We start from the raw sequence: 21,965 nt of genomic DNA, 5'->3' as shown, positions 1-21,965 counted from the left end.
TTATTCCTACAGGGTGGCACGGTCTAGTCTAAATTTCGATTTCAGTAGTCCTTACATTATCCTGAACTCTGATCGCTAAGATTTTATTGGTTGGAATGTTCATATCAAATGTTATTATAATTTCTTTGAAATTCGTATCGCAAAAATTCACACAGTATGCGCTGGGTTTTAGGGCATACATGTGTGGTTAAAGCTAAACTAAAGAAGTTGCAGCAATCAAGGAACTAAGAGAAACTAATAAATGAAAATTTAACGTTAAGATTAGTTGCCATTTTATCATACCTTAATATTTGGTGAGAACCAAACTTTGAGAAATCATGAAATCTTAGCTGGAAAATGATCATACCGACTATTGCCAACACGGATAAGCACATGTGGGACCAGAACCGACAAATGGCTGAAATGCAATTTGCTATTTGCTTCATCTCGCAGCAATTTCTCATTTCATACCAGAATCAATTGGCACATGCATTTGATTTATTATAGATATAAATACTTGAGTAGACATTTCACTAGACTCTTTTCAAAATCATGGTTTAGATTGTTACCGCAACTGGCATTTATGGTTATATTTACGGTGGTGAGAAGGTGTTTGGTTGAGAATACCTTAACGAAAAGTAGTAATAATAATAATAATAATATAGAGTATTTATAAAGCGCCGAATCCACATTGATTATGTGCTCAAAGCGCTGAAATATACTTGGTATATTATTATTACCCCGGCTGTAGCTGAGCGGCCATATAGGCGCTAAAGCATTCAAGGAATAAATCCTACCGGGTACCCATTCACCTCACCTGGGTCGAGTGCAGCACAATGTGGATAAATTTCTTGCCGAAGGAAATTACGCCATGGCTGGGATTCGAACCCACGACCTTCTGTTTCAAAGTCTGAAGACTAATCCACTGGGCCACAACGCTCCAGTAAGATAGAGATAAGGATGGGGTAATTTTTTAACTTTGCATCTACTATTCAAATATATCATCCGATAAATCATTGCTTACTTTGACGCAGATGGTCGATGATATAAATCAATGAACATCCCCAAAACAATAAATTCACATTAAGTGTAGCGCACAATCTGAATACCGTAACATGCTTTACAATCCCTTTCACTATCATAATACAATTTGCTTGGACGATTGTTTTTTCATCAAATTTGAGACACTATTAAATTCTCCAAAACTTATTCCACAAGTTTAAGCATGTTTTCATATATATTGATAGGGAAATATTACCTTTTGAACTAGCTCTTTGGTATGCATCAAGATCTGGAAATGAAAAAAAAAAAGGATAATACATACACAAATTCTTTATCAAATAAATTCAACCATATCAGAGCATTATACATGATTGAACTAGCAGCCTTGAAAAATCATCATCTCAAGTCCTTGACTACTCGAATCTGGCAAGGTTGCTACCCTAAGGTGCAACATTCTGATCAATGTAGTCTCGTAATAAAGGCCAACTTGGACGATAACGCACCATCTCATTACTCCATACATTCATATCGAAATAGTAAATATTCCTCTCTAAACATTTTGGTTCCTCAATGCAAATAATAATAATAATATGCAACATTTATATAGCGCTTAATACAAATGTTTCTAAGCGCTGCATACTATTACCCCGGCTTTAGCACGGCTACCCTGATCGGGCGCATCGAGCATTCAAGGAATTTCTTCCTACCGGGTACCCATTTACTACACCTGGGTCGAGAGTGGCAAATGTAGATAAACGCCTTGCCAAAGGACGCTAGTGCTGCGGTGGGATTTGAACCCCAGACCTTGTTGTTTCCAGTCCGGAGACTTATCCACTGAGCCACAACACCTCTACATCAAATAGAATTACAGGCTAATCTATTCTCTGTAAATTATAGTAGTTATCTCAAAAGCTATTATCATAACACTAGCAAAGCACAGAGAGACAACACAACGTTGGTCAGTATGCTGCAGGCACGGCCAAAGCCTTTACTGATCAATAAACTTAAAATAACCCTTTTGTACGTCCGAACTCCAGTTATCTCCAATTTTCCTTCACAAAGTCCTCATGCCATGATAATTTGAGATTACAAATTTCATATGAATTAGAAAACAGACATCGATCTTGATTGAGGAACGCCCTGGTTAACAGGTTGTACATACATGTACATACTTCATAGGATTGCAGTGCTTGGAAACATTTGTATTAAGCGCTGTATAATGTTGCTTACTACTCCTATTAATTATCATCCTCATCATCAGTGCTCTAGCTAGACCCAGTTTAGTGGTGGTCGCTATTTCACAGCATTACAAAGTTTTTTTCAGGACGAGTGAGTGATCCTAAAGCCGAAAGTGAAGGAACATCAATCTGACATTTATGGCAAATCTTTAAAATAAACTAATATTTATCAAACATAAGAATGTTTAATGTAAATTATCCAAATAAAACAAGATTACAGATGGACATGAACGCAAGCTCAATTCCTCTTTGCAAGGAATTAGTTTTGAAACACTTTTCATTTGAAATTAGTGGTGGGTGGAAGTAGCTCTAAATTCCACGCACTAAACGAATGACCAATTTCAACCTTGGATTTAACCCTTAACCTGCCATGAACACATATCTGTGCATCCACAAAACATTTTCGTGCAATGGTCATACAGCTATTGTTATGCCTATAGCATTTTGAAGAGTGCATTGCATGCATGAGTGATTCCATTGTTCAGTTCAGCTTATGGTTAAGAGGTTTAACATTATTGTCTCAGGAGTGATTCCCTTTTTTGATAAATAAAACAATTGAATATAGACTCTCTGAAAAAAATGACACTCGCTGATTACAGTGAATGGCACAGAGTTGACAATATACCCTAACCTAAACCCAACATAAAACCCTATTGCAACCCTAGCTCTACACCTACATGTACATCTTAGAGATGAAATTAAGCTCAAAGCGATTGTCGCTTGAGCAAATGTCATGTCACCCAGAAGGATACCTACCTCTCTTCCTTTACTAGTGACCAACGCAGCGAGGGGTTTAGCATAGAACCTCGAGTGGCTGAACCCCAGACACCCATACATACTGTTAGCTGTCAGCTTCAGAGCTTTCTGACGGATATCATACTGAAACAAGAAAAGAAAATGAAAAGTGAAAATCCATATTTTATGGTTCGAAATAGAAATACTCAGAAAATTTACTTTGCCTTAATTGATCATGGGCCCGGCAGCCACTGTGCAGCCCCAGATCGACATAGTTCTATCCCTTACAACATTGAATGCCAAACAGGGTAGCAGCAACTTCCATCTTTTAAAGTCTTTTGGTCCGATGCGGCCAGGGCTTGAACTCCCGACCTCCCGGTTGTGAGACCAAATGAGTGAACACACCGGTCTGAGATGGCAAAGATAGTAGTTAAAATTGGTGAAAGAGCCCAGAGATGACCTAAAATTAGATCAACTTGAGAACAAAGCTTAAAATATAGTTTAATAAATGGCCTGAAGATGGGCATCTGCGAAAAGCCGTTTTATACATTATCAATAATAATAATACACAGTTCTTGTATAGCGCATATCCCAATTATGAATGTCTCTATGCGCTTCCAAAGGACTTGGATATTATTACCCCAGCTGTAGCTTGGCAGCTGTAATTACTAAGATTACAGCACACATGCATTTCAAGGAATAAATTCCTGCCAGGTACCCATTCACCTCACCTGGGTTGAGTGCAGCACAATGTGGATAAATTTCTTGCCGAAGGAAATTACGTCATGGCTGGGATTCGAACCCACGACCCTCTGTTTCAAAGTCCTGAGACTAATCCACTGGGCCACAACGCTCCTATCCCTATTTATGATAAACAACCTCTTTCAACAGACGAAAAAGTCATGGAAGGTCTCACATGTCTGTTTCTTTCATTCTTTTCAGGGAGAAGTAAGATTGTGGTCCCATCATAGTTTCATTTTTTGGGGAAATGAGTTTATCAACGAAATACAACTTGTAAAATTTGACAGGTAGCTGGATTAAAGAGATTGGAGTTCTATGCTGAAGTTCTTACCAAAGAAATTGGGTTTAGTTTTAGAATCATTCACTCCTGACACCTCTAAAAATAAGGTAATTTCAAGTCCAGTTGGCGGTGATGTTGGCATTGGAAGCACAATATAAATTGCCTCAGATAATTCCAACACCCGGCAACACAAGCTTATATTTACAAAAAATAGTTCAAAAAGCTCAACAACTATTGAGATTCATCCCAGGAACAAAACTCATTTCTAATTCAGTGCTGTGCTGATATCAGCCTGACACCGACACCAAAAGATCAACACCGAACTTGAAATCAACCAATAAGTTCTTGTAGTGTCCTACCTGTAATCTGATATCAGGATGAAGGTCGGGCTGCTTCATAAGACCTTTGACCTGACGACGTCGTTCGACCAGCTTGCGGATCTCGGTCGGTAAGATGCCATCGGTCAAGTCGCTGTCTGGCACCTCGGGCATCCAGTCATCATTAGATCCATCCTAAGAAAAAAAAAGGCAGAAAAAGTTTGTGAAATTAATTATCAAATTTGATACCAGATCAAAATGTGTTAAAGTGAAGGCCGTGTTAGTGGCCACCTCCATATAGCGACCAATTAAACCGATTCCCATGCAGGCAAATTATGACGATCAGACCCAGCCAAATTTTGCTAATGCCCTACTGATTAACCTACCCCAATCTGTACTGACCGCACAGATTCGTTAGCGCTACCAATGCGCTAACAGAGGCCCTGTCACAACCGGTAATGTGGCAGCGATGCCCAATATTACAACATTGCACTACTTACGCATTGAAATAAATGTTTTGACCTCACAATCCGAAAAATGTGACTGACCTTACTGTTAGGCTAACAACGTTTCTGTACGGTCAGCACTGAACTTGTATGTTCACAGAAATTGCAGAATGCAGCTGCTCGTATAGTAACCCTCTGCAACAAATCTAATCACACCTGTCCTCAAAACTCTGCACTGGTTGCCAATAAATGAATGTGTCATATTCAAACTTCTTCAGCTTGTATATCATCGTGTCCATGGCTCTGCCCCAGATTACAATATTACTATAATTAACAGATATACATGTACCCATCTAGAACTTAACGCTCCCAATTTTTTTTTTGTTCCAAAAAGAAAAACGAAACGTGGGGGAGAGCTTTTGTGCTTGAATAAATTGGTTGGAATCCACAAAATTTATAGACCACAAATATTCTAGCATTTACAGTAATATTAAAGGAAACCAAAACCCAATATAAGACGCAATGTTATTGGAAAGAATAAAATAAGAGGAACAATTTAAAACAAGTTTCATCAAAATTGGTTGTGAAATAAGCAAGTTATGGATGTTTAAAAAGTCTTGTACTTTCTATGGGGATCCTCAAATTGGCAAACATGCTTCAAAATGGTTGATTTTGTGGACAACTCTCCATTTGTTTTGTACAAAATTTTTCAGATTTCCCTTATTATCTTTAAAATTGCATATTGCCTCATTCTGAGCATAACATGTCATTGGTAATAATTATTCACACCACATACTTCAAGGTCAGGAATCGATGATATGAAATATGTAAATGGGGAAAATTTGTGTACGAAACAAATGAAGGGTTGTCCACAAAATCAGCCATTTTGAAGCACATTTGCCAATTTGAGGATCCCATAGAAAGTACAAGACCTTTTTAAACGTCCATGACTTGCCTTTTTCAAAACCGATTTTGATGAAACTTGTTTTAAATTGTTCCTCTTATTTCACTCTTTCCAATATGATTGCTTCTATTCTTGGGTTTTGGTTTCCTTTAAAAGCAAAACATACCTCCTGCGAGGGTGTCTGAGCGACCGTCGTGAAGCAGATGTTATACTCCTGAATGATTGATGGGTAGAGACTGTTGAAATCCAGTAAAAGAATGAACTTATCATAGAAACCTGTGAAATAATAGACAAATTTTTTTTTTTTTAGGATTGGGAAGGGTATTCGTTGGAGCGTAACAGGTGTAGCTTACCAACTTTAGGATTAGGAAGGGCATTCGTTGGAGCATAACAGGTGTAGCTTACCAACTTCAGGATTAGGAGGGGTATTCGTTGGAGCGTAACAGATGAAGCTTACCAACTTCAGGATTAGGAAGGGTATTAGTTGGAGCATAACTGGTGTAGCCTACCTACTTTAGGATTAGGAGGGGTATTCGTTGGAGCATAACTGGTGTAGCTTACCAACTTCAGGATTAGGAGGGGTATTCGTTGGAGCATAACTGGTGTAGCTTACCAACTTTAGGATTGGGAAGGGTATTCGTTGGAGCGTAACAGGTGTAGCTTACCAACTTTAGGATTAGGAAGGGTATTAGTTGGAGCGTAACAGGTGTAGCTTACCAACTTTAGGATTAGGAAGGGCATTCGTTGGAGCATAACAGGTGTAGCTTACCAACTTCAGGATTAGGAGGGGTATTCGTTGGAGCGTAACAGATGTAGCTTACCAACTTCAGGATTAGGAGGGGTATTCGTTGGAGCATAACTGGTGTAGCTTACCAACTTTAGGATTAGGAGGGGTATTAGTTGGAGCGTAACAGCTATAGCTTACCAACTTTAGGATTAGGAAGGGCATTAGTTGGAGCAATACAGGTGTAGCTTACCAACTTTAGGATTAGGAAGGGTATTAGTTGGAGCATAACAGGTGTAGCTTACCAACTTTAGGATTAGGAAGGGTATTAGTTGGAGCGCAACAGGTGTAGCTTACCAACTTTAGGATTAGGAGGGGTATTAGTTGGAGCGCAACAGGTGTAGCTTACCAACTTTAGGATTAGGAAGGGTATTAGTTGGAGCGCAACAGGTGTAGCTTACCAACTTCAGGATTAGGAAGGGTATTAGTTGGAGCGCAACAGGTGTAGCTTACCAACTTTAGGATCAAGGACCAGACCTCCAGCATAGGATGGTTTGTTCTTAGATCTTGTTGGTCGTTCCTGGTCCTCATCTCCTTCCACCTATGGAAAAAAAATTGATTAAGGATTGTTATTTCCTTTGCAGGGAGTATGGACAGAGCCTTTTTAACTTTTTAACTAATTATAATATCTATCTCGTTAGAGATGCTCGAGGCAAACAATTGAAAGGAAGAGGAGCAAACAAAATAAAGAAGGCACAGAAATCGTTGATAAAAGGGGTTATAGAGGAAAGTTTTTAGCTTAATCTTAAATGTTTTGACACATTTTCTATTACAGACCTCTTTTTTTGCCAAGGAAAGATAAAATATGATTATGAATTTTTTTTTTTTTATTGAAAAATCAAATTAAACAGATGGTGTATTTGCAGTGATAAAAACTATGTTACTGATCCTAAAAGGACGAATTTTGACAACGATACTGTTATTGTATTTGGAAATGATATTGACCCTGTCAGAAATGATGTATATTAAGAATGATGGCGATATTGACCTCATCAATAATGATGAATTTTTACAATGATAATGATATCAATCTTTCCAATAGTGATGCATTTTGATGATAATACTTAATTTATCAACAATGATTTATCTTAGCAATGTTAATTTCTCTTTGAATGAATAACTTACATTGACAGCCTGCGTTCTCTTCTTATATTCCTTGTCAGGGCAGAGGAAATTCTTCTCGTTGAAGGCATGAAGCAGAAGATGTTCATTACGTTCAGAGCGCCCTCCCATCAGAGTACGAGACTAAAACAAAAGGAACACAAACATAATATCCGTGTTTAGCTTTCATTCATCTTCCTATTTAAAAAAATCCCTAAGCTTCCATATAAATTTGGGCAACATGTTTTACAAAATTGATTGATACAATATTATCGCCAAATTTTACGCATCAAATGCAGAAATCTTTGCCAGTATCATTTCCTATGTGCAGGCGGTATTTATATGCATATTGCTAAATTGCATGCATTTGCATGCTCATTGCCGTAGCATGTATATACATTCATATAGCCATAGCGTGATGTAACTGCATCAGTCGTGGTGATTTGAGAATTCATCTTGCTCTTTCCTGCACGTAATTTCAAGAAATGACGAAGTGGAGTTTATATTTTGGTGCTGCACTTTTAAATTGGATTTCTTGCACCAATATGGAGAGAGATCTGCACAAATCTTTTTTTTTTCCTTCATGAAGGGTAACATGATTTATCCATGCGCAATATAAGACGAAAAGCAGAAGGAAGAGTGGTAGATATTAATAATAGAAAATTACTTGATGTACAATTATGCCATTGGTAAATCATAGTGGCACAAACAGTGACAATCAATGTAGATTCTTGTACACGCAGTTCCTTGAACCATAAACCCTTTCAGCAGCTCCAAAGCTATCAAAGTATGAACAAAATATATTTATTTATTTCAAATATTCAAAAGAAGGGTAGCCCAATCAGCAACAAGCTGGTTTTCGTTGGGGCCCTTCATAAACAAACACAAATATCAAACATGGTGACATACTCAAATAATATATATGTATCAGTATGAGATGCCACGGTAAAGTGCTGGTAAAGTGAAATTAACTTTTATATAATAAAAGGGAGTGTAAACTGTGCAAGAAAATATGTCTCTTGGTTTCCAGCGAAAGAGACCCAAACAGGAGGCTGCATCACATGGATGAATAATAATGATAATAATAAAAATGGATATTTAGAGGCGCTAAAAACAAAAAGGACCATAGCGCGTACAATGTATGAATAATTTAACATGAATAATAATTTAATAACTACAATATTCAAGATAAAAAGGGAAATTAATTATTGAGGAAAAAGGTATGTCTTAAGGGAAGATTTGAAGCCAAGAACACTGGAAGCATTTCTTATAGAAAGAGGGATAGCATTCCAAGTCTTGGCAGCTGCTACAGCAAAACGTTTTTCGGCAGAGGAGAGTTTTGACAAGGGAATGCAAAGTCTGCATGTGTCAGTGATTGAACGAAGATTACGAGAGGGTGTGTATAATTTGATGGTATTATTAAGATATTCAGGTGCCAATTGATTTAGAGTTTTGTACACATATAAACAGACTTTAAACTGAATACGTTGGAATAGAGGTAGCCAGTGGAGTTCCTTAAATAGGGGTGTAGTATGAGTTCGGGATCCAAAGCCAAAAATTAATCGAGCGGCACGATTCTCAATAACCTTGAGAATGGCAATGTGGCCTCTCTAAAACAGTTGGGTTTACTCCTATTACAAAGATCCTGGTAAATGTGTGTTCTTGAATTAACAGGAAATGGATTCGACCACAATTTGTGTTGAATTCTGGGTAATCAAGCATGTTGGCAGCATAGCGATTTGCACAAATTTATCATAATTGTTGTTGTTATTTGTTTGGCGTCACCTGTGCATGGGAGGCGAAAAGCGAACTGAATCACTGTGACCCGCAGGTTTCTCCACCCGATATATCCGATTGGGGAGTGCAGGTGGACCACTACACTAAGGTTTCCCCTACTCTTGTACGAATAGTGCAGTGGGTTCTAAACGCATTTGATCAATGTTTCATTACCATAACATTTCCACAGATAGTAGTGAGCTGCAGCGCTAGAGGTAGAACGTTCAGTTCACACATGAGACGGAGAATAAAGAAAGCATCCTTCCACGTCATCTCAACAAGGTATGTCAGCTCACGAGAGGTCCTGTCAAACATATGAATAAAAAGTCACTCTGAGCTGCACTTTAAAATGTGTCTTTTATCTACTATCTACGTTTTTATAATCTTATTCTGGGATTGGCCTTGATAAGTGTTTTTGGCAATTCTTGTTTACATGTTTTGTTACTTTTGTTGATCTTTGTATTTTTGTAGTTTTTTATATAGTTTTTTCTTTTCTTTTTGCTATTAATCAATCAACTCTTGTTTGTATTATTTATCATGTTTTTATATTGTTCTTTTTCATTACAGCAATCAATGAATCGAATTGAATCTATCAATACCTACATAGCAAGTAAATAATGAGGTATTAAGTATGAGACTCCTGGGGCCCCGTAACACAAAGGTTAGCAATGATTGTAGAACATTTTTCTAAGATTGATTTCATTGACTATAATGTACAATCAATCGTAAAAATCAAGCGTACAATTAATTGCTAACCTTTGTGTTACGGGACCCAGGTCATAATTTATCTAAATTTGCCACTAAAGAGTCAACCTAATGCTTTGTGTGAACATAACTTGAAAGTTTCATACAGATGTGATACTTACGTGTACATATCCTTGATGCGTTCATACGGGATCTCCACCCTCTTCTCGTGAATAATCTGACTTGAGAGCTCGGTGAGATCGTAGCTCTTAAACCTCATCAGTTCTTTTGCCGAGATCTTCACGTCACACACCATGCGACCGCATGTCGCATTCTTCTCAGTGAATGTGCTCCCTCTCCCTGTACCACCCTATAAAAAAAAAATATATAATCTCTCCAATTCCAATATCCTCTTTCGTTTGTGATCAAATCAATTTATCGAACATTTTCCAAATGTTGAAATACTGCATCCCTTTGCTGACTGGAATAGTTTTCAATTGAATAAAAAAAATATCATTTCAAATATATACGAGATAAAAGGAATCATTGAGCACAATTTTATCGGCAGCTCTACTGGAAGAGCAGAGTTCATGTAACCTTGCGAAAAGGGTTTCAAACTAAAGCCCAGAACACATTATGCAATGCGACTGAACAAAATTCGATTGTGACAAGTTGGCAATCACATCACAGGCCAGCACACACCTTGCAACAACTCTGCAAAGTGCTGAATATCTATGACACCTCCTTTTTTACGTACATGTTGTCTGCACCACAGCAGCTCAGCAAATTAGTTGTGAAGTCATAGTCTGAAACAAATCTGATTGGCTGAAATTATCAAAATTCCATGAGAAACGCAAGAAGATTTGACATGTCAAAATATCTGACATATCGAAGCGAAGCTTACCCTAGTAAATATCACAACAAACCTAGCTTCCTACATGCAGAAAACAAAATCTACACAAACACATACTAGTAACATATCTTGACAGAGATTGGAACATCAAATAAATCAAACATTTGTGATCTACACTCCAAAAATACCTAGTTTGAGAATTTAAAGGAGAATGAAACCCTTGAAACCAGCTGAATCCATATCAAAGAGAAAAATCAAAGAAACATATTGTTGAAAGTTTGAGGAAGATTGAATGAATAATAAGAAAGTTATGAGCATTTGAATATTGAGATCACTAATGCCATGTAGATCCTCCTATTGGCAATGCAACCAAGATCTGTGATGTCACACACGTACAACTCCCTCATTACTTTAGTACTTATTTCACTTATATTCTCACTTTTATAGAGTCTATCACAAGGTGATGTGTTCTCTTTATGAGAGGACAAGTACAGAGGTTTCACAACATTATATCATTGATGAATCGTTTGTCATATGATTAGAATGAGCAAAAAGAGATGTTTTGGGGTATATTTTCAGCGTCCAAAAGAGGAGAGTTGTTCATCTGTGACATCATAGATCTTGGTCGCATTGCCAATGGGAGGATCTCCATAGCATTAGTGATCGACATTCAAATGCTCATAACTCTTCTATTGCTAGTCCTATTTTACTCAAACTTTTGTTGATCTTATTCTTTGATTTTTCTGCTTTCACAAAAGCTAACTTGCTCCAAGAGTTTCATTCTCCTTTAAGGAATATCTCATCTCATTGGTTATACAAATGATTTAGCTTAATGAAAAAAATACATATTTTCAATACGATGGTGCAGTACAAATTTGAAGAAAAAATAGGAAAACCTCATTGCAGCTGGAGCTTGGAGTGGGCAGAATTTTGGAGCCCTGTTGAATAAATCCATTATCGTAGCTTTGCCACCCAATGGTAACTTAACTGATTTTGATTGGCTGTTCAGCATTGTTACCCTGACCTGCCAACCTCTGGGAATGAAAAATTGTATTCTGTGATACAATGAACTGTATTTTCCCCCAATAAACTGTATTTCATAATAAAATGCATGGCGCACGCGCTCATCACAGCACTCACGCTGCATGCCAGCTACATGTAAAATGCGCACTGCTCTTGCAGATGAAAAAAAAACCCATTGGAACATGTGCATATCTCACCCTGGTTTTAACAAAATGATTGAAAAATGACTGAAAATTACATTGATCCAATAACCATATTTGTGAAAGTTTTATGAAATAGAGACATATAGGGATGATTTTTCTCAATAAATTACGATTTTGTAAAAAAGAAAAAAAAAATCGTATTTTTTAAAGAAAAAACATACTGTCGTATTTTGGTTGCAAAAACGTATTAAATACGCAAAAAACGTACTGGTTGGCAGCTCTGGTTACCATGGTAGTTACAGTAATTACATAATTCAAAATGGTCATGAAACCTTGTAATACAACTGGAAGTCTTCAACTTACACTAAGTTTAGGCATAGTTCCACGCTTTAGTCTTCCTAGTTTAGACCAGTGAGGAGTCTTGGTGGCACCGATTCGATGAAGGAGAACGTCAAGGTCAAACCCGTAGATGTCATGACCCTAGGATATGAACACAATGACCAGTGAATTTCCACAAATGGGATCAAGAAAATGTAAACTTACAACTCTTTAATATTAAGTTAAATGTATTCGAATTATTACAGCAAACTTTAAGAAGTATATTTCGAGAAATGCCACAGCAGGGAGTGTTAATCAATCTAGAGGCTCCATGTTTTCTTTGGTGGGAATATAATATGTTTGGTCATGAAAAGAAATTGAAAGCTATCCTGCTTGGTGCTTCCAAGATATTCATTTTGTAGAATGGTTTGCTATAATAATAATCATAATCATAATAATAGCAATAATAATAATAATAATAAAAATAATGATGACAATATTTATAATAATAACAATAATAACAATAACAATAATAATAATACTAATAATGATAATAATAATTATAATAAAAATACATATGATTTATATAGTATACTTCCCATCTTTATTAGATAAATGTGCTTGAAAGTAAATGAGGGAAAGAAAAAGAATATACACCAAAGGTTCAAACTAAAACAAACAAATAAATAAATGGATATCTGTCAAAAGGCACTCTTACACAGGTATATCTTCAGGTTGGCCCTGAACATAAAAAAAAGTCAATTCCAGGAGCCGGAAAAAATAATGGACTGCCTCTTATGTCCATGCATGCATACATGTAGGTAAGAGAATTTAAATAAATGATTTTAAGAGAACAAACATCAATTTCTTACCACTATGACATCAGGATCGACCGTGTGGACCTTGGCCAAGAACAGACCCAAGAGGGCTCTCTCCGACGGTAAGATCTCAACCTTCATGTTCTAGAGAGAACAAAGACCGACAGAATATACATCATCCTTACTTATCAATAGGGTTGTCCCTAGTGATATTTTAGTAATGAAAACTTCATTGCCCGACATCTCAACACAAGGATCAGGGAGATGAAACCCAGTCAATATTCAGGGCTTGAACACTGAAACATCATATTCATGAGTCTGTGGTGAAATTAGTGCCAGTCCGGCGGATGAGATATTGAATTGAGAAAGAGTCAGAAATTTTGAGTGGTGGAAAGTTTTGACTGGCGCCGACATCCGTAGTAAAATTCCTGGTCCTATTATTAATTTTGTAATCTATGAACTATATACATGTACATGTACATCCATGATTCACACTGTATGTACATGAAAATAAAATTGGGGGCCTGTTTCTCCCTTCATGGTAAATCTCAATCAATTAGAAATACATATTTGATAACCATGTCTTTCTCATCTTTTTGCCAATATTCTACTTTATACTTATCGATTTCTATCAGATAATTAGAAAAATATTGGAAATGTAAAACAAACCACAAACTGCAATTCTAGAATTACTTCTCTTGAAAGCCTGAATTTACCTTTTTTCTTATAGCATCTTTGAAGTCATAAGGGAATATACAGTCAACTGGCTTGCTCAAGGCTGTATTATTGACAGAAATGTAAAAAGAAAAACATGAAAATATAATTAATATCAAATGGCATAATAAGGTAAAAATAAAAATGTACTTTCATAGACAGTTGCATAATTGATGAATTTATTCAATGATAAATTAATCAAATTATTCAAATAATAAATTATTTCATTGATTCATTAATCAAATTATTCATGATTAATTCTTGCCTTTGAACATCATTACAATAAGACACAAGAGAACAATTGGGGCTGATCATACCCACCCCCATCTCCACAGACACAACCTTAGACATTTCATAGCATTTAAGAATTTTCATGATTTACAAATTCATATCATAAACTATGAAGACCTCACCAAAATGTAAAGATTTACAGAGAAAAGATGCAACTACTACTTCTTCTACTACATGTAGTGGAAGTGTCATGGTGTAGCGGTTCTGACACTCGCCTTGTAATCAGAGGGTTGTGTGTTCGAATCTCACTATTGCCTAGCATCCTTTGGCAAGGCTCCAATCCACACTTTGCCACTCTCCACCTAGGTGTTAAAGTGGGATTTGAAAGCCTTTGTAGTATGCGGGCATGCAACGATCCGATGACCGGGGTAATAATAATTACAACGTAAAGCGCATAGAAACATGTACTTAGCGCTTGAAAAATGTAACTAATATTATCATCACTCCAGCTGGTCTGCAATTAATATGGTCCTACCGCTTTTTGGTCTTGACGTCACATAGCCTAATACCTGGGCTATAATTCTCACATGATCCTCGGGATATCATAGAAAGCAGGATATTTTTTTTTTCAGCTTATTTTTCTCATGGGTTATCCACTTTATTTTGTCATCAGTCCCACATTATTAAAATGCTGTTGGGTAAATCATGAATGTTTCTTACCACAGAAGTGTTGCTGGAAGGGTGGTTTGGGTGGCGCCTTATCTAATGGGAACCTGTGGTGAACAAGGGCTGCCACAGCAACAATCTAAAGGTGAAAAAATTAAAAATACATATTTGTTTGGTTGTTTGATTCGTTTTATTTTTGCATGCACGGGCATCAGATACAAAAGTATTATCTAACAAATCAATAGTCTGTAAATCATAATGAAGTATCATATACTATATCCTACATAAATTAAGTCCTGATTGGTTTAAATAGCATCATGTGACCAAACATATTCTCACTATTTTGTAATGATGATGAAAATGAACGCCAACCGAAGAATATTTACTATTCCAACCTCGGACAAATAATTCCCACTATACTTAATCAAAGACTGGTATATTTGTATATTGTATAAATCTTTTTATCAGCAGTTTATTCTTTGTGAAAAATTTAATTGTACATTGAAGGATGTTTGGCGCCATCTCTCAGTAATGAAACCTTCGCATTTATGAAATTTAATGTGTTCATACAAAAGTTAAAAAATCATACGCTGTGATGAATTGGAAACCAGTATTACCTCATTGCGATGCGTCTTCTGATTCAGCACTGTGCGGAGGTTGATCGTCATAACAACCAGAGGGGGTGGGGTTAGATCCTTGACAACGGTGATGAAGTCGGGTTTGGTGATGAAAGTCTCAACTTTACACCAGCTGATGGGCTGTATTGGTAGCTCTGTTCATTAAATACCAAATAGAATAAAAGTTTCATGATTTGTATCTTTGTAACATCTGCGTGTACCTATTCATTAATATTCAGACCTGAAAAATTGTATTCTGTGATAAAAAAAGTGTATTTTTCCCCAAAAAAGTGTATTTCATAATAAAATGCATGGCGCACTTGCTCATCGCGGCGCTCAAGCTGCATGCAAGCTAAAATGCGCACTGCTCTTGCAGATGAAAAAAAAAAAACATTTAAACATGTGTACATATCTCACCCTGGTTTTAACAAAATAATTGAAAAAAACCAAGTTACCTGAAATTACATTAATCTAATAACCATATTTGTGTAAGTTCTATGAAATAAATTACGAATTTGTAAAAAAAAAAAAACTGTTTTTTTCTCAATATTTCAGAGATATGACAGAATCTGTATTCCGGTGGAAGTCACAACTTGTGTCTCTTCTCTTTAGATGTAGTTTCATAAACACGCATAATCCCAATACAAAGCAAAATATAGGATTAAAATTTATGACAGGGTCTCGCAGTCATAAATTTCTAAATTTCTTTTGGTACCATTATATCCTGATACTGCATTGACTAAATGCCGAGCACACAGAATTGTTTAGATCAGATTGTTGTATTAGTTTCACTCATCATCCCTGACTATTTTTAAAAAATATTTATTTATGCCACAAGTAGTATAATTCCACAAGTACATTGTAGTATTGTCCCGCTTTATTCTGCAGGAAAATCATTTTCAAATTTCCCTGGGAATATAAAAAGTTTCCACGACAACTTACGAGGGAACTTGATGTCAATCCAGCTGGGTCCCTTGAGCTTCCTATCCAAGAGAAGTAGCTCCAGACAGGATGTGTTTGCTCCAAAGATATGACTGAAGGTTTCTCCATGTAAATCACTGGGTAGCTGAGGGATATCAGCCTGAAAACAACCAATGAGAACAGAGTATTCAGAATAAATGGACTTAGGTTATTAAAAAAAATATAAAGTTCATGTATCAAGAACTGACTGCTCTGGTTTTAACCTCGAGAGTACTCATGTAAAAAATTATTTTCATGTAAATAAAATCAAGAAATTAAAGGACAAGTCCACCCAGACAAGAAGATGTTTGAATAAAAAGAGAAAAATCCAACAAGCGTAGCACTGAAAATTTCATCAAAATTGGATGTAAAATAAGAAAGTTATGACATTTTAAAGTTTTGCTTAATTTCACAAAACAGTTATATGCACATCCTGGTCGGTATGCAAATGAGGAGACTGATGACGTCATCCACTCACTATTTCTTCTGTATTTTATTATATGAAATATTCTAATATTCTCCTTATTGTCAAGTGAAACGACGATTAATTCCTCCCTGAACATGTGGATTTAGCTTTTTTTATTACTATATGGTTCAGTTAAGTTGGTCCTTAATGTCAAATCTGTAAAAAATTAAATATTGTTATTTGCAAACAATAAAAAACAAAAGAAATAGTGAGTGATGGACATCATCGAAAGACTCAGTTGCATATCACTGTTTTGTGAAAAATAAGCAAAACTTTAAAATATCATAACTTTCTTATTTTACATCCGATTTTGATGAAATTTTCAGCGTTATGCTAGTTTGCTTTTTCTCTATTTATTAAAATCAACATTTTTCTTGGGTGGACTTAACCTTTATGTTCTTACTTTTAATGATGATTATTCATTTGTTAATTTGCTTCCTGACTGTGGATCAATACTTTTTTTATTCATGTACTGTATGTGACACAATTTGTCAAATTGTCAGTGTTGGCAGTCTGCCCCCTACTAAAAGGAACCTGCAGACATTACAAGCTCTGCTTTTTATGCAGGTTCCTTCATATTTCACTTTATTTACTGCCATTATACATGTTATATTTTGTATTTTGTATGTAATCAAATGTATTTCTCAATTGTATTATGTTATTATTTTGCTATCTTGTGAAGTATGAAAATAAATTCAATTCAATTCAATTCAAAAGCTATCAAGATTAAAAAAAAAAAAAAAACACTGAATAAAATGCCCGAATATTCATCAGGAAGGAAATATGCAACTACTTCGAAATTGAAAGCGAGAGAATAATTACCCCATATCTTATCTCCAGGTATTCTGATTCTGCCGGAACTTCAGACTTCTCAAAGCAGTACTGCTTGGTGACTTTCTGCAGGTCAAGAGAAAGGATGTCATGTAAAACTGAAAACCTGCTTGAGAATTCTCTGAATAAAATACATCCCACACTTCTAACAGTGAACATCTCTTGGGGAGTTTCCTTTCTTAAACACAGATTGATTCTTTGGGTTAAAATGATTTGTTTCTTTACCAAAATGATCACTGTTCATGTGCATGTTTATTTAGGTTTTGGGGTAAAGCATTTTACACTCAGTCATTTGATAGCTACCACTATTAAACAATCATATATCTACCATTTTTAAAAGTCAAGAATTTTTTTAATTGCAAAATTACAATGACATGTGGCTGAAGTAAATCAAGTGAGTACAAATAAAAATAAAAAAAAACTAGCAGTATGGACCATGTTGAATCAAATCTTGTTTAAATCAGGCATCTATTATGTATTCTACAGCTCACACAAAAGGAATTAAAAGGAATAGTAACTTTTTCCAGCCTTTAAAAATTTTCGCAAAAAAAAAAGAAGTAATATGAGAGGTTTTGAAAACAAAGAGAGATCAACATCTTGTCATGAGGTTTACACCAACCACTGACCTTTGACCTGAATTTCATGATCTTGTATTTGGTTGTCATGGCGTCAAACTCTTGATAGACGTCCATCATGGAGACCTCCTTGTCAGTATCAATGCCCTTCTTCAGGTTCCTCTTCTACAGAGCGTGGAAACAAAAAATAAATCAGGATTAATAATGATAATAATGATAATGATAATAATGATAATAATAATAATAACAATAATAAGAGTGTAGAAACAAAAATAAATCCGGATTAATAATAATAATATGGTCCATTTATATAGCGCAGGTACTAGAATTGCATATACTCTACTGCGCTTGATACTTGGTATCATATTATAACCCTGGCTGTAGCTGAGCCGCCATATAGGCGATAAAGCAACTCAAGGAAACAATCCTACCGTGTACCCATTCACCACACCTGGGTGGAGTGCAGCACAATGTGGGGAAATATCTGGCTGAAGGAAATTACACCATGGCTGTGATTCGAACTCACATCTCTCTGATTAAAAGATGTTAGTTGTAACCACTAGACTATTAAAGGAGACTACTGTAAATTACAACTTGGGGCCAATTATACAACAGGATACCAATATTTTAAAAAAGTGTGCCTTTAAACTTATCAGCCTAACCCCTCAATTTTTTCCATGATAAATCTATAACATCAGAGGTTTTAAAAACAATAAAATACAATGAAAAATAAAACATTCAGATAACAAGTTTATTACGATAAATCTAATCATGATGCCCTAAAGAGTCTGAAAAAAAAAAAGTATTTCAGGTGCTTTATTTTTTAATTTCCTTGGCGCTAGAAGATTTAGAGGTTCCCCTCTCTGTGTTAAAAAAAACAGTTGAAGTGTATGGTATTATCTGGTTTCACTTTAACCCCCCCCCCCCATTAAACATATTTCTGAAATCTTGAATGCTATCACAAACCTTTTCCCTTGGTAATAGAAAGACCTTCCTTTCTATGTTTTTAACAGAAACACAGCAACTGACATGGGTCTTTGCATCCTCAATGTAGACTTTACCAAAGAGAAACACCGTTCCTGAAATGAAAGAAAAATAAATTGTTTCAATAAAAATGACCATAATTTACCCCCCAAAATTACATGAGGGCAAAGAGAGACTTGTGTCCAAACTCACAATGCTAGCCCTAAATTGTTTCGAGAGACCTGTAAATTGGTACTGAGGACTTGACTTCAATACAAAACAAGGTGGTTCGTGAACCACAAGTCTCATCTGATTTTGTGATCGATGAAATATGCAATATGATCTCTTGACCCCTATATGACCTTTGACCTTATCACCCTCATGAACACACATGTGAAATTACCCAAGGACCATTTGTACAAAGTGTAAACATAATTGATACAGAAATAAAGAAATGAGAATGAGAGCGAGTTGAACAAAACTTTAACATTTTTTAACAGACCAAAGCAGGCTAACAAACCAACAGGAAAAGCGATTACTAGATCTCTGCCAAACTTCGTTCAGGCAAGACAAAAAAAGTTGTTTAAAATGAAGTACAAAAGAAGCCCCTCTTCAGAAAATATTAATGTTTCACAAATTGACTTGGATTTATGAATTTCAGTCTAGGTATTGCAGATGTATAGTTTGTAATGATGGCGTGTTATTATTTGATTATAAACATGCAGATATGCCTAAGTGCAGACTTCATTATATTCAATAATTGATAAATTCCCAGAATTGAAATAGCACCTGGTTGTTTGTAGGGATCCTCGTAAGCATCTAGCCAGTACATCCTCAATACCTTCTCTCCTTCGTCATTGGTTGTCAGGGGCAACGAGGAAGAATCCACTTTGACGTCCATCTTGACGAATCCTTCCTCCTCCACCTCTCCTTTGATGGTCTCCCATCCAGTGGTTGAACACACCTCAGGATTGATTCTGAAATTGCAAAATGAGCAAGGAGAATCGTTATGAATGTATCCCATAATGCATCAGGGCCCTGTTTAACTTGTTGCCTGTTGGATCCGCTTTAATACAATGTTTAATACAAAGTGCAGAATACTTTTACCTTGGCTTTAGCACGAATAGCACTCAAGCATCCAAGGAATTACTTCCAGGGGAGCATTTCATGAAAGGACTTGTTGGACGTTTTATCCGACAAGTCCCATTTTATACAACAGTTGCCATAGTAATATAGACCAAAAGCTTTGGTCTCTGCTATATTGGTTGTTCCGCTGAACTCCGTTTGCTCCACTCACCAATTACAGAGACCGAAGTTCTAACTTGATCTGTACAGGGACTCAATTGCCATATGTTTATGTATTGAGTTCGGATAAACCAGGGAAGTGGGAATTGCGCGACAGCCGAAGTAAGTCACTGTTTATTTTCTTTTAAGTTGATTTTTTCCGTTTTGTTGCATTTCAGGCCAAAACAGAATCATAATCTTTATTTTGGCCCAGTTTTTAAAATATATTTTTATGAAATAAAGACAAAAATTGATGAGCCCCGTCGGGGGGAACTTGCATTGTTAACCCCCTAATGGCAGCTGCACGATCGAGAGCCGTCTGTGTAAAAAAAAAATGTTAAAAAACTCCTCGAATCAGACGGCTGCCAGCTGCCTAATAGTAATAGTGCTTCTCGGCCAATCAAAATCAAGGAAAGTTGTCGGACAAAAACATTGATGAAACGCTCCCCTGGTTTCAATATTACTACACCTGGGTGGAGTGTGGCAAAACTGTAGATAAATGCTTATGGGGATTGCAGAGTTCAGTAGCCACTTCTTCTCACTGACAGTTGCCCGCAGGTGCGAACGCAATTCTGATTTGCACGCCAAAAAGCCTTGAACATGCTCAAAACTTTGCAGGCGAGTTGCGGGCAATCACCCACAACTCACCTGCATGACTTGCATGGAACGATATGACAGGGCCCTTACGTCTGACAAGCTGTTGGTTCTGCCACCTTTCCTTGCTTTTTATTGGCCGACAAGTACAGTTCCTATGGTAACTGTCCCATAAAAAAAGACTAGTTGAATAAAACATCCAGCAAGTGCTTTCATGAAACTAGCCCCTCTGGGGGTTGCTTCACAAAGATTTAAGTTTGTAAACATAACTGGGCCCCGTTGCATAAAACCTACTACCATGGTAACAATGCCTAATCAGCCAATCAGGATCAAGGATTCCAGGAAAGTTACTATAACAGTATACAAATGATGCACATATGCGAATAGGTTTTGTAAGCATAAGGTACATGTAACTATGGAACTGTTACGCTCACTAGTCCTACCGATGCAAGAACAAACCTGTGTATCCTTTGTTTTATAGAGTGGTGGAATTTTTGGCTAAAAATCAATTTTTTTACAACCATGCATAAGTAATAACCAACGCATGGCTAGCGATGCATCCAGTAAATTTGTCATGCATAAGTAATTACCGGACGCATGGCAAATTTACCGGATGCATGGCTGGCAATGTGTCAGTAATTACTTACGCATGATACCCATTTCTCAACTACATACTCTGTCTTGATTTGTGGTTTCTCTTCTTCCTCTTCCTCTTCCATCTCCTCTTCTTTCACTTCCTCCGCCTTGATATTCTCCTTCTTAACGTTCATGTCATCATCGACGTCAAAGTCTGTGTCATCCACATCAACCATACCTATAATAAAAGGATGAAAAGTTAGGAAAGACAATGTCCACCAATAAGTATACGCATTTGTTGTCCTTCATTAAGATCAAAGGGGAGGGGGCAACTGGCCAACACTGT

General features: G+C 36.4%; 1 protein-coding gene across 1 annotated transcript in view; it reads right to left on the bottom strand.

Moving 5' to 3' along the window:
• LOC129278970 (DNA polymerase alpha catalytic subunit-like) overlaps positions 1–21,965 on the bottom strand; it is a 61,134-nt gene that overhangs the window by 25,198 nt on the left and 13,971 nt on the right. The window contains exons 9-27 of the mRNA XM_064111648.1: positions 21,719–21,857; positions 19,955–20,142; positions 19,169–19,281; positions 18,254–18,367; positions 17,619–17,693; positions 16,313–16,451; positions 15,371–15,525; positions 14,808–14,892; positions 13,859–13,920; positions 13,197–13,286; positions 12,370–12,486; positions 10,170–10,357; positions 9,478–9,607; positions 7,552–7,671; positions 6,880–6,967; positions 5,809–5,918; positions 4,335–4,487; positions 2,976–3,098; positions 1,238–1,270 (exon numbers count right to left, since the gene is read on the bottom strand). Of these exons, the coding sequence (XP_063967718.1) occupies positions 1,238–1,270; positions 2,976–3,098; positions 4,335–4,487; positions 5,809–5,918; positions 6,880–6,967; positions 7,552–7,671; positions 9,478–9,607; positions 10,170–10,357; positions 12,370–12,486; positions 13,197–13,286; positions 13,859–13,920; positions 14,808–14,892; positions 15,371–15,525; positions 16,313–16,451; positions 17,619–17,693; positions 18,254–18,367; positions 19,169–19,281; positions 19,955–20,142; positions 21,719–21,857 (2,222 nt within the window). The remainder of the gene's footprint in view (positions 1–1,237; positions 1,271–2,975; positions 3,099–4,334; positions 4,488–5,808; positions 5,919–6,879; positions 6,968–7,551; positions 7,672–9,477; positions 9,608–10,169; positions 10,358–12,369; positions 12,487–13,196; positions 13,287–13,858; positions 13,921–14,807; positions 14,893–15,370; positions 15,526–16,312; positions 16,452–17,618; positions 17,694–18,253; positions 18,368–19,168; positions 19,282–19,954; positions 20,143–21,718; positions 21,858–21,965) is intronic.

The sequence above is a fragment of the Lytechinus pictus genome, chromosome 16 (genome assembly GCF_037042905.1).
Source record: "Lytechinus pictus isolate F3 Inbred chromosome 16, Lp3.0, whole genome shotgun sequence".
Classification (NCBI taxonomy): Eukaryota; Metazoa; Echinodermata; class Echinoidea; order Temnopleuroida; family Toxopneustidae; genus Lytechinus; species Lytechinus pictus.
This window is presented reverse-complemented; position numbering and strand designations above follow the sequence as displayed.